Source organism: Rhinichthys klamathensis, unplaced genomic scaffold (genome assembly GCF_029890125.1).
Source record: "Rhinichthys klamathensis goyatoka isolate OS25496 unplaced genomic scaffold, OSU_Roscu_1.1 h1tg000123l_1, whole genome shotgun sequence".
Lineage (NCBI taxonomy): Eukaryota > Metazoa > Chordata > Actinopteri > Cypriniformes > Leuciscidae > Rhinichthys > Rhinichthys klamathensis.
The window spans coordinates 128660-142708 of NW_026606660.1; the positions used below are offsets into that span (position 1 = coordinate 128660).

Sequence of the window (14049 nt, forward strand, 5' to 3'; positions counted from 1 at the left end):
GGGTCCAGGTCCAGCTTTTGAAATAATAGATGGGTCCGGGTCGGTTCCGGGTAGTACATTTATGGCATTTCTCGGATCTGCAAGGGTCCAGGTCCAGCTTTTAAAATAATAGATGGGTCCGGGTCGGTTCCGGGTAGTACATTTATGGCATTTCTCAGATCTGCAAGGGTCCAGGTCCAGCTTTTGAAATAATAGATGGGTCCGGGTCGGTTCCGGGTAGTACATTTATGGCATTTCTCGGATCTGCAAGGGTCCGGGTTCAGCTTTTGAAATGATAGATGGGTCCGGGTCGGTTCCATGTAGGACATTACGGGTCTCTTCGGGTTTAGGTACGAATTTTTGGACCCGTGTAGACCTCTAATCAGCAGGGATACACACGATTGATGTGTAGTTTGTTTGGGAATGGCGCATGCACAGTTAGCTCTCGAGGGGGCTCCCGCTTCTGCTGAGGCACAGCGGCGTTGAGATCGTGGGGTTCGCTGATGGACCTCGTGGAGGGGTTAGAGACGGACTCTGCCTTTTCTCTGCCTCCACCCGTGGGGTCCAGCAGTCTCTCTCTGGGTTTGGAAGCAGATCTGCGGTTTCTGCCACCCAGAGTGAGGGCCCTGTGCTTCAGCTATCTTCCTCCTCCGAGGTTGATGTGCTGAGCATCGAGGCAGGAGATTTCGAGGACTCGTCACCTCAATCTCCTGTTTATGAGGAGTTGGTAGAGGTTGTCACTCGTGCCGTGGCCAGACTCAGCATTGGTTGGCCGGCCAGTCTAGGTAAACATGTGATTTCACATGTGCCTCAAGACGCAATCACGCAGAGGCGTTCCCATAGCGCCGTAAACTTCCAACACAGCGTCTCGTTCCCTTTTCAGGGAACCATGATCACAAGTCGTAACCTAAAACATTTTCAAACAAAACCTCAGCGCATACGCAGGGCTCATTTGTCCTGAAAGTTACCTCGATAATATTAGTATCTCAGCGGTACTTAAAGTAAATATCTTAAATCAAACGGGTTCGGCTGACAAAAAAATTGGGGAATCCAAGTTTGGGAAGCAATGGCATTACACGGCCAAGGTCTTCCAGGTTTTAAATATTTTTTGTCCAGATTTTCAGAAACAATAGTGAAGGTCACTGGATATGATGAAGACTATATGAAGCTATATATCAAAATATAATAATGTAATCAATAAAAATGTACCTGTAATCTGATTGAGCATTTTAAAACTTAATATAATCTGGTTACAATTACTTAATTTTTGGGACCTGGTTATGTAATGATTATGATTATCCAGATTACATGTAATTAATTACTACCCAGCACTGTATATGACATATGCAAAAGCAGAAATGATCTTAAATGATTGCACAATACTGTCATGTTTAACAGGTTATTTAATTTTTTTATAGTGATAAAGTGTTTATGAGCTGCTTAAATATCAAATGATGCAGGTACTCACCTGGCGAGGTCAACTAGGACACCGTCGCGTCTCCACTCGACAACCACAGTGGAGGAGGGCCGAGGGGTCACCCTGCAGGGCAATACTACCTGCTGACCAACCAGCCCCTCCACCGTGGAGGGATCCGTCTTGTCTATACTCACACCAACAGCTGTCCAACTGAAGCACATGAGTACAGAGAGCAAGAGGAAATAGACACAGGTACAGAAACAGAGAATGGAGGGACCAGAGACAGAAGGGATGGGGGTAGAGACAGACAGACATGCAGAAAGAAAGAAAGAAAGAAAGAAAGAAAGAAAGAAAGAAAGAAAGAAAGAAAGAAAGAAAGAAAGAAAGAAAGAAAGAAAGAAAGAAAGAGAACATATGACTTTATGCTGTACTATTTGGGAGCAGCAAAGCATTTGTTGCAGTCACCACAGCAAGCATAAAGATCAGCCTTGACCGGGCTACAGCTGGAATACAGGATCCCAAAAGAACAACACCAGCCCAACATGCTGACAATTCAATCAAACGAGACCACAGGAAGAGGCTGGAGAACTCAAACAGTACCAACCTATACAGATGGAAAGGATCAAAACCTAAAAGTTCACACAGATCTGCGAAAACTAGTAAAAACGCTGTATTCTGCTGCCAGGCCAGTAGTTGGCAATGTCACTTTGTAAAGAAACACTAAGTGCCTATAGACTGAACACATAATACATGCATGAAGTCACTGTTTTCAAAAATTCACTTTTTTGTAGTTAACATGGAGACAATAATGGTATAATTTTCAAAATCTTGCACTTTGAAACCCGTTTCAAAAGTTTGCGTTTTCAAGCCCCCAAAACACCATTGTTATGTAAATGAATGGCAAAAATTCATAAAAAGTTTTCAGTTTTTAGTTGAAAACAGTGTAGTGTAAATGGCCCCTAAATCTTTTGTCCTTACTCTAAAAAAAAAGAGGAAAACATTTCAGTTACGCAGAGAGAGCGACAGCAAAATTATTTTTTTGTGGCTAAACAGTTCAATATTGCATTTTTGTGCCTTGTTTCATTTACGCTTCTTAGTGATATACAAAAAAACACATAACAATACAAACAGACGAGAAAATTAAAGTTTTAAAAGTCTAATTCACCACTACTTCACCAACAGCCTTTGTGAAATCAATGGTGTTGCCTTGCGGAAGTGCTCTTCAGCGATGTAAACATAATGACTAGAATTACTTGTAACATGGAAGAAATTGACTTTGTTACTTGATGCTTTATTATATTTAGGACTTGGTGTTGGAGTTAGCATTAGGATGGGGAAATAAATCAAACGCAGTCAACAGTTCAACATGTATTGTTGGCCCTGGAACATCAAGAGGAAATTATTTGGTTGATGAGCAAGTTGATCAGGCCCAAAATCACCCCAAAATCTGATTGGTTGATTGGAATTTTGTTCCAGGACCAACAAGGGTGTTGATCCATGAACACTTGGCGAAATCACAGCAAGCATAAAGGCCCCGATATACTTCAAGCAAAATCAAAGAACGAACTTACATGATGTCATTTCGAACAAAATCAGGCCAAAATTAAGTTCATTTTGAGTTTGTTTCAGGAGTTCAAAACACCTTGCCAATGGGAACTTTCTGGAAAAGTTCGCTCTGGCTGGTAAACACGTAATAGGTGGATGAACTTCTCCAGTTCATTTCTTCTGTTCAGTTCATCAAGGTCAGATGCAAGTAAAAGCATGAGCACACTGGAGAGCTGTTTTATAGTAGAAACGTAAGTTGTAATACTAATTTAAAACAACACTAATTTTTCATGTTTAATACTGTAAAGCTGCAGTCTATTGAATAAAGTGCCCTGTAATAAACGTGATGTGACTTTACTGGAGAGCTGAATAGCAGAGCTGGTGCAAACAAATCCACATCGCTATGATCAGACGCTATGATAAACTGCTGTTTTCTCACCAATGTCATTTTTGTTTATGTTTATTTTGTTATTTTGAGAGGTATTTCAAGCTTATTTTTACCCCATAAGCAAAGAACCAAAAAGAACTGCACCGTGAGTATATCAGGGCCTTAAAGGTGAGGTGTTCTACTCTACAACATTCATTTACAGTCTACTCGTATCAACATTCAGCTAATTTGTAAGGACAGGATTTGGGAGAGACACAGAGAGATAGTCGAGGATGACTGGGACCCCACAGCTGATTTTATTAGTCACACTGTAATGAAATCATGTACCACACACAGACCTGGGGATGGGAAGGGGAGGTAAATTAAAAGTAACTAAACAAAACTAAAAGCAACAGAGAAAAGAGGTTAACAGTCTGCGTCAGGGCAAATAAACCAGTCCCAAAAGCACAGCATTGCCCAACACATCACAGTGAGGGCTGTCAACTTCTATAGGGAGAGAGTGTATGTTGAGGCAGTAGATTAGTATGATTAAAAAGCGTGAGGCAAGTCATAATACATCAAATGGCATTACACTGCATTAGACAAATGTGTTTTTAGATAATGTTATGAGTGTTTACATAGGGTCCAAAATTAAAAACTTTCTAGTTGGCCAGTTACTTTTTAGGAACTTAACATCACACCTGGTTAAAGTCGAACTTTATGAATGATAGTATAATACTCGCTGATTGCGAGTGATTCCAATCAAAGACACAGATATTAAAGTTTAATTGTCATACATTTATCTAGGATGCTTTAAGTTTTTTTATCTCAGCAACAAAAAAAAAAATCAGCCTTTTTACTGAGAGACCAATCTAGCTTGTAGGTGCGCGTGATACAATTGAGGACAAAAGTCTATTTTTTTATTAAAAATATAGCTTCATGACCATCAAGAATATTTATGATATTCTCACTCACCATTGGCAGATTGAAGTTAATTTTGGATCCTGTGTGTACATATGCTGAACTGCTGTTAGTGAAGCAATGCTCACCAATCACTACCTTTGTGCGTGTAAAAAGCATATGCATTTAACACGCAGGCTATGTAAGTCTCTGTGCATGTCCTGCGGGCTCCTCTCTTGGCTCTTCAGCAGGGCGTGAAGGGCAGACAGCAAAAGAGAACTTGCAGGGGGGCTTGGGATTGGGCCTGGGAGAGGAGTAGAGCGATCCAGGGCAAGTTGGATAATCTTACCTGGCAGCGGGGCTGCTCTGCTGCATGGCACTGGGGGCCAGTCGGTGAGCCCGGTGCCCATGGGCCGCACCGCTAGAACTGAGATTGATACGTGCAGGGAAGCGACGTCCACTGTGCTGCAAGACATGCGCCTGGTCCCGCTGGCTTAGCTCTGATCTCAGGCACATCTTCTGGCATTCCTCCTCCGAGGCGAAGTTGTTGCTGTTGCCATCGCAGCCACCATACCAGAAGTGCTTGCATTGTGAGGCAGAGCGGTCATAGTAGTAACGGGACGCCCACTGATCGCATGGCCCAACCATATGGGGTAGGTCACAAGACAGAGCTGAGGGGCAGAGGGGTAAAAGACATATGCAATATGACAATAATCTGTTCTAAAAAGTTTGATAGGTCAGTAACTTTCCTCAAACACCAGTGTTGAGGTCAAACCAGGTCAATCAAGTAAAAGTCAAGACCAAGACCAGAAGAGTTCCTTGGCTTTGAGTATTTAAATGTCTTGGTCTTGCTCATATTTTCATGGTGTTGGTCTTAGTCCTTTCAGACTTTCCCTTCTTCTGGTCTTGATCTTGACTCAGACTCACTCAACTGAGCTGGTCTTGACTTCAACCATTGGCGTAACTTTGTTTTAAAAGTGGGTGGGACAGGAGTGTGTGTGTGTGTGTGTACATCGAGTTTAATTTATCGACATAGAACTCATGTTTAAAGTTTCATCCTTACATCTATTGTAACCCAATATATTGTTAGTCCCGAGAGCCTTTGAAAATTGAAAAAACACATAGATCCTCATTTAATGTTCGTGTGTCCTAAAAGTCTGGTGGTCGAATTTTTGTTCTAAGGTTCTTGGTTCTAATCCGCCCTTGTATAGTTTTTTCGTAATTAATTAAAGTTTAAAAATGAAAGAGAGATGGTCACTTTTTCTATATTGTGACTTACTATTGGTGGGGGTGTTCAAGCACCCCTCCCCATGAGTACCACCAGCTGCAGTCACACCATCATAGCAGCAACCGTAGGTGGATGTATGGCAGTCTGTGGTTGCAGATGGTATGGTATCTGACTTTGTAGACAAAATACAAGAAACAAAAGAAACAGACAGACAAAGACAGGCCAAGACATTAGGGAATATCTTTCAGAGGGTATGTGTCCAAGTTCAAATTCAAATGTAAACAGCATATCATAAAGTCTGGATAATAAACGTAACCCGGTAACAAAGGTAACTCACAGTTCCACAAAAATGGTTTCGAAACAATAGATCCATAAAGTAGTGCCAATTAACTTTCCCAAAATAATCTTTAATAAAGAAAGAAAGCTCTTAGATCTTAGAAACTCTACACTACGCAATCTAAGAGATTGTAATCTCTCTGGATGAATTGGTGTAATCAACCAATCTAAGAGCAAGGCTGTCAAGTCAACATGACATATTTCCTCAAAATCCCCCAAATAGTGGACAGCCATCGACCTCCAGAATATGTACAAAAAACATGTACCAAGACAAATAATTACAGCCAGGGAGGGCGAGACCTCGAGGAACATAAGTAGGAAGTGAAAAGTCTGATGAAAAACTGAGCTCACTCACAGACTGTTGGACATTGAAAATCAGTAGGCCAATCTTTTCATGAACTTGAAGGGTCAAAAATACTGTGGTGAGAACATATTTGAGACCATCTTAAGTGGTAGTTTTTTGGTTTTGTGCTGATCTGTTTGGCACACAGTCAAGCTGCAGGAGGTCATGTTCCCTTGCTGCACTGCCTCCAAAGTGTTCTCTGGGGGTTTGATCTCAGTAGTTCGGTGGCATATTATTTCGTCTCACTCCAAATGGGGGAAGTGTACAGTTTTGCATTACTCCATTGAATTTACAGTGCAAATCTGGAGAAGGGGTTTCCAATCCTGCTTCTGAAAGGCCACCTCCCTGCAGACTTTACTTCCAACACACCTGCCCTGAAGTGTGTAGTGACTCAGATTCACTGGGCACCCTATTGTCAAGGTCATATGTCCATTGCTCAGGCTCCAACTCTCCCTCCATAGAGTCCAACCCATGAGTCTTGTGTTGAATGTGTGAGATGTTGGGAAACATAGGCATGGATGCACCTTACTATTGTCTGGAGAATGCTGGGATAACAACATCATAAAAATGTGTATATCAGAAACAGGATTGTGTGTCGTTTAGTTAGTATATTTAACAGCATTTGTTATTTTGTGAAATTAGTTTTTTATAAACTTCTAAAGTCTGTTTGTTCACCAGACCTGCTCTGTTTTACTGTTCCTTGATTTTGTCTGATATGCAATGGTGATCGTGCTTTTTCTGTTGCAGCTCCTAGACTGTGAAACTGGTTGCTATTGAAGATTGTGTAATGCTGGTGCTGAGCTGTCTGGACTCGGAGAGGGCTACTCTCTGAGAAAACAATGGACTTTTCTGGAAATTAACATTTTAACTCTCTCTTGCAAAATTAGCATTCTCGGCCGAGACGCAATCACACCTCAGTATTGTCTTATCTGCATTTCTTACCCTTCAATCTCTCTTTTCTCCACATACTGAGATCACCCTGATCAACTGAAACTCACCCAAAAATCTATATGGTTTAATGTGAACAATTACCATAAAGCACTATACATGTTTGGTATCATTTGAAGTGTCTCAGTGCAACTGGTACAATGGTCTTATCCCCATATTAGTAACCCGAATGGTACTCAGGGTTTTAAAAGTTTAGAGCTACTTTGCATACTGAGAACGATGAGCCCTTATCCAAGGTCTCTCATGCAAATTACCTTCTGTACCCAGTACGGTGTAATCTACCCAGGTCTGGGACATTGATAAATGTTAATTAGTTCATTCCCCCATTTGGAGGACGTTTTGTTTTATCTTGGTCTGAGTATTTAAAGAAATGTTGCAAAAGGCTCAGCGCGATTCTGTAGCCAGATCAGCCCGTAATTATGTATTTTTCTGATGTCAAGTATGCATCTTTTACTCTTTGTTTTTGAGCATTTGATGTTTTATATTGATTTTTTTATTTATTGATAATGTAATTTGCATGATACATTTACCTGACCGATAATACATTGTAACATTTGAATTTATTGTGACTTACTCTGACGTTAAGTCAAGAGTTAAATAGAATAATCACATGTCTAATTAAATGGTTATATGCTGTAAGTAAGGGATAATGTACATCCAGCCGGTTGTAATCTCAGAATAAACCCCGACAAGGTGATCAGGACTGTCTTGTCTGGGAATAGCATACCGCTAGATGGTGCGATTAACCAATCAGAATCAAATATTCCACAGAACCGTGTAATAAATGGCCAACAATCAATTAGTGTCCAACCTAAATTTGATCAGATCAAAGTTTAATTGGAATAAAATTACTTTGAAATTTCTTTGAAAAGACAGAATGCACAGACAACTTTCAGCCACACCATTGGAGACCGTCGTTGGGCCAATTGGATGGACCTAACAATTGAATTGAATCTGTTTTTAAAAACCAGTCTTAGGACATTTATTTTCATTAACAATTAAATACGTTTATATTGGGTATGTTGATTTGGCTGGTTGGTTTTAGTTTGGTCTTTTAAGTAATTGTTTCCTTTGCTATATACAGCACTTTGGTTTACCGTGTGGTTTTGAAAGTGCTTTATAAATAAAGTTTGAGTTTGAGTTGATTTCACAACGAGCAGGCAAGTGACTGCACTCTGTGAGAGCCGAATATGTTACCTCTACCATCATCCACCACTGACTATTGAGAACACATAATGCTTACTGTAATGAAAACTGAAGGAGCTTCTTAGTACACTTGCTAAATGGAAACAAAATGGAACAGGCAAAAACTGAACAGGAACATAGCTACTGGAACACTGTTCTGGATCATTCCAGCCGAATTTGATATCAGTGTAAAGGCCAGTTCACACAGGGACGAATTTCACGCGCGATATTCGCCGACGTTTAACGCCTCGTGACTAAACAAAGGGCGCCAATGTGAGTGTGCACACCGACGCGAAAAACGCCACGCGTAAAAGTGTCATTTTTTAAAAAACGCTTCTGGTTTTTTTTTTTTTGGTTTGACGCGCCGCGTTAAAAACTATCCGACCAATGAGATTGGCGCTTTTGCTCACGTGTCTGGAGCTTCTGAAGTTACAGTAAAACACAACTTGGGGGCGCTCAAACACAAAACGGTCTTGCCGAGCACACATACGTAACGGCGAAGAAGATATACGCCAAGTAGCGTCTACACTGCCGGGAAGAAATAAGACGAGGAAGACGCAAGGCAAGATGAATGTAGAGCTGCTGGTCTCGTTGGTGTCGGAACATAATGAACTATATGACAAATGCATAAATACCGTAAATACTTGCTCTCTTCTTCTGAGAGACAAGCAAGTGTCAGAAGCGTAAAGTTGCGCAGCGCCACCTTGTGTACCGGGGTATTTCTGTTTTACATTAAGCGCCATCTAATGTCAGGGAATGAATTTGCATGTTCACTCGGCTCATCGTCAGCGAAAATCGCTTGGGTGTGAACACAAAAAACGCGTTGAAAAACGCTGGCGAATAACGAGCGCCAATATTCGTCCCGGTGTGTACAGCCCATAAGACTGGAAAAACTGGTTGAGGAACGACCACTCTGGAAATTACCATTTTAAGTCACCATTTAAGACAAAAGTCTCACCTAACCTACACTTCTCTCCCATGCGAAGATCACCAAAAACTCACCCAATAATCTAAATGGTTCACAAAGGAATGTGGTCTCTAGCAATACTCACTGCTGGAGACCAGTGTGGCCAGGAATCTGGACAGCCCCCCTTGTTGGGGCCTTGGGCAATGGTCACACCATCATGACAACAGCCGTACCTGAAAGAAGTGTTGATGTGCATTTGCATTACATTTCTGGTAAAACACATAGTTCCAAGATACTAAAGTCACATTATTCCATGTAGGACGATAAGTATTGTATAGTATAGGATTGGGATTATATTGAGAAACAGGCAGATTTTTTTGTTTCAGACATATAAATGTTTCTCAATTAGTGTCTGTAATAAACTCATCCAAGTCCATGTGTACCTGCTCCATGTGCAGGATGCTATGCCTTGGTCCTGGGGACAGCCTTGGCGCTGAGGTCCACTGGCTGGGGTACTTCCATCAGGACAGCAGCCATATTGAGTCTGGCTACAGTGAAGGGTGAGAGTTGTGCCATGAGGATTGTGGACTGGATTGTTTTGATGAGTTTCTGTTGTGTTAGATAATAAAAAATAACAAGGACCTTATTAAATGTTTCCTGCAGACAAAGAGCATACAAACAGAAAGTGTTTGATAAAATGTATGGGTCACTTGCATGTCATCTTTTAAACACCTTATTACAGGATCCTAAACAAATTTGATCAGATTTGTCAATGGACAGAAGAAAAGTTTATACTTTGTAGTAATTGTGATGGTGGGAAAACCTAATGTTCTTGCCCAATTATATGTACTTTTGTGTCAGGGTTCTGGTTCTGTCACTTTGGTCTGGTTAATTCTTGTATGGTGACAGAGCCCTGACACTCCTACTGTCTTGTCATTGTGAGAGTGCGGTTCCAAGTCGGTCTGCATGATAAGTTGTATACGCAGAGCTTGGTGTTCGTATCCCAACACTTTTCAGGTTTATATTTGGCCACGTGCTTTCTTGTCTTGTTCTATGTAAAACGCTGCTTTTGTTTTTCATTAGCCGCATTCTTTTATGTTGTCATGTTTTGTGTGGACACGCAGTCGGTGAGAGCTGTGTGTTCGTGTCATGTTTGGTGTGGGCACATGGCTTGTCAAGTTTGTTTCTATGTGCCATGTGCTCAATCCTGTCTATTGTCTTAATCCCGTCCTTCTTGTTACCTGAATATATTTATTTGCCCCACCTGCTCTCCCTTGTTACCCTCCTCATTTCGTTCCCTATTTATTCTCCCTGTGTGCTCAGTCCTGTGGCAGATTTGTATCTAAAGGCTAGCTGCTGTCGCAGACAAGATTTCCAAGGTCTGTGCCAAAACCCCCGGATCGTGGCCAAACGGAGTGCAAGAAGTGGGCTGGTCCTCTCCGCACACATTTGTGAGGTTCTACAACCTAGACTTTGACTCCGCACCAGGGTCTCAAGTGTTTTTGTCTTAGTTGTGCACACCATGATTTACACTAGACAGGCAATTGTCAGTACGGCGCAGTGGGTATTATCATTCCCATAGCATCGCTACTTCCGACACAGCACAAATTACCTCGAAAGGAACATCTCAGGTTATGAATGTAACCATGGTTCCCCTGAGAAGCAAATGAGACGCTGCGTCGCCCGGCAATACTTTTGGCGTGCCTGTGATCGAATTGCTTCTGCCATTTAGAAGCTGCCATTGTTTGGTCTGGTTGCGCTATATAGCTTCCTGGTGATGACGTCACACGCTACGGACTGATGTCCCGCCATGCGATTGGACTGATTTCCCAGGTGCTTTAAAGACGCCATCACGCAGAGGCTTTCCCATAGCTTTGCTACTTCCGACGCAGCATCTCATACCCTTCTCAAGGAATCATGGGTACAGTCGTAACCTGAGACGTTTCCTTGCTCCTCTGTCTTGTATTGTCTTTGTTTTACAAAGCTGTTACGTTTGTTCCTGTGTTTGCTCCTGGATGAATTACCTGGTTTCTTTTGTTTACTTAAATAAAATCTTCTGTTTGAAGATACTCAACTCTCTTCTCCTTTCTTGGCTGAAACGTGACAGAACACCAGAACCAAAAATACATGAAGCAGACGCCATCTACCCCAAGGACCAGCTCCCATCTCTGTATCAGGGAGGACAGCCAATAGAGGATTTTGTTGAGGACTTTTTAGATCTGTGTCACCAAGTGAGTTGGAATGAGAGCACATTGAAAATTTTGGAGTGGGCTTGACAACAAACTCCTTCAGATCAACATGACATCATGACTTTGCGTAAACATACACGCCACTTTCAAGTCAAGTGGCGTGTTATCTATACGCATTTTGATCTATCCGCGTGTATGTCCACGCCGAAATGAACCGTCATCTTTTGCGTGTATGTATGTGTACGCCGTTAAATGTCCGAGCAAAACGAAGCAAAATCTATATCTACATCTGTGGAGCGATATTTTTTTTTCCTAGGATGGTAGGAGAAGACACATAAATGGTATTAACCCCAGTGACGGGTAGGTTTAGGGACGGGGTTGGGGTAGGTCATATATTTATATACATAATACAGTAATGTAACGTTAAGTCAAAGGCGTTGATAAACACGCTGGAAAGCGATTATGCGTGTTGATAGCATGCCAAAAATGGAAATACGAATTGGCGTTTCATACATACGCCATTTCATGAGATCAGTCTGTTCAGATAATGCCAATGGGGAAAAAGCAGTTGTTTGTAACTCCACTACATCAAGTATGTGCTGTGGGTGACTGGTTCACCCCTAACTGTGGAGGTGGAAGCCCACGCCACACCATATATGCCCATTCCAGCAATCCCTGCCTCAAATCATCCAGTGGACATCATAGAGCCCAGCCAGTTATCAGCCACGCCCCCACGGACTTCAAGCCAGAACCAACCGCATGCCAAGTCTGACCAGGTGCCTGAGCTGGCACCAACATCCGTCGTGTAATAACTTCTCCCAAAAATCAATGCCCTACAAATCAATGCTTTTACTGCAGAAATGAAAGTAATGATGACATTTTTGGTGACTGGAAAAAAAAATGCAGCAGTGCACTGGTGATGACTTAGCCACAGTAAGAAGGGATATTTATTTTTAATAATAACGTTTGCTTAAACCAGAGGTGTCCAAACTCAGTCCTGGAGGACCACTGCCCTGCAGAGTTTAGCTCCAACTTCACCAGCTTCAACACACCTGCCTGGAACTTGCTAGTATGCCTAGTAAGACCTTGATTAGTTGGTTTAGGTGTTTAATTAGGCTTGGAGCTAAACTCCGCAGGACAGTGGCCCTCCAGGAGCAGGATTGGACACCCCTTGCTTAAACCATCAAAATATGAGGAAAATATTTAATATTTTTAAAAATAGGTTAAATATGAGAGAAGAATACAACCCTAAACTTGATTAAGGCATGTATCTATCAAAATTATTTGGCAAAAAAGACAATGAAACTATAGGTTTTATTTTACTATGAAAAAAAATGCATTAAAAATGCATAGAAAAACAAAAAGCTCACAAGAAAAAGCATACATTGTTATTGACTACAACATAATTAGTTATTAAAGGGGTGGTTCAGGATTTTGGACATCGGACCTCATTTCCAAGTTAGCCTGGGTGTTATTTATCAGTGGAGACAGTTTAAAAAAAAATTCATCCAGTTGTTCCAGTTGCATAGTTCGCCTGTGCTAGGCTAGCGCGAGTCAACGGTAACTGCTAGCCTGCCATTAAAACAGTTTTACCCACTCCACAGTACACCAAACGCAAATAAATTATAACGCCAGACTATCGATGTAAATGTCAGTTGAGCGAACTGGAAGGACTGGATGAAATGTTTTGAAAACTGTCTCCACTGATAAATAACACCCAGGCTAACTTGGAAATGAGGTCTGATGTCCAAAACCCTGAATTTTTTTTTGCGTGTGTTCATAATTTATTTGTATGACATCCTAGCCAAAAATTATGTCTGCACAATCCGCTTACAATATCTTTAACTAATTTTTATAAAATATTTTATAAAGTGTGAACATCAATTTTCCAAAGCTGGTCAACACTTTTGACCACTACTGTATGGCAGTTCATTGACTTTCCAACTGGTCTTCAAACCGTGCAAACACTCTGGTCAAAACTTAAGCCTATTCTCAAGTGCATTTTTGAGAAGTTGTATACGGCCCCAGATCAAGATCAGCCTTACAATGAGAAAAAAGCATGTCGTGTATGGATGGAAAGATGCCAACTATTTCAGAAACAAACCCAGTGAGGGATCCTCAAGGACATACGGCAGGAAGCCGTGAATGGTGTTATCATGACCTGTCGGGTCCTGCATGCTGGGCACCTCTGTTCATACCAATATATGAGAGAGAGAGAGAGAGAGAGAGAGAGAGAGAGAGAGAGAGAGAGAGAGAGAGAGAGAGAGAGAGAGAGAGAGAGAGAGAGAGAGAGAGACTTCATAAATAATCTGGATCAAACCCATTTAATCACTTTAGTGTTCTGTACATCTCTTCACTAGGTGTCAAAAGTTAGGAATAAATAAGTAATAAATAATAAAAAAAATTAATGATTTTGAAAGACGTCTCCTTTTGCTGCATTTTTTTTATCAAAAATATAGTAAAAACAGTAATATTGTGAAATGATATTACAATTTAAAATAACTGCTTTCTATTTTAATATATTTTAACATGTAATGCACTCCTGTAATGCAAAGCTAAATTTTCAGCACCATTAACTCCAGTGTCAGTGTCACATGATCTTTCAGAAATAATTCTGTGAGAAACATAAAACTCTAAATAAGTCAGTGAACATTTTTTGAGATCATCATGCATCATGTGTTAGATGGTTATGCAGTCATTTACCT

At 41.2% G+C, this 14049-nt stretch overlaps 1 protein-coding gene across 1 annotated transcript in view; it reads right to left on the reverse strand.

The window, feature by feature from the left end:
* paplna (papilin a, proteoglycan-like sulfated glycoprotein) overlaps positions 1–14049 on the reverse strand; it is a 118239-nt gene that overhangs the window by 11111 nt on the left and 93079 nt on the right. Inside the window, exons 15-21 of the mRNA XM_056255847.1 lie at positions 13449–13532; positions 9599–9764; positions 9301–9388; positions 5488–5608; positions 5136–5144; positions 4558–4879; positions 1448–1606 (exon numbers count right to left, since the gene is read on the reverse strand). Coding sequence (XP_056111822.1) covers positions 1448–1606; positions 4558–4879; positions 5136–5144; positions 5488–5608; positions 9301–9388; positions 9599–9764; positions 13449–13532 — 949 coding nt within the window. The remainder of the gene's footprint in view (positions 1–1447; positions 1607–4557; positions 4880–5135; positions 5145–5487; positions 5609–9300; positions 9389–9598; positions 9765–13448; positions 13533–14049) is intronic.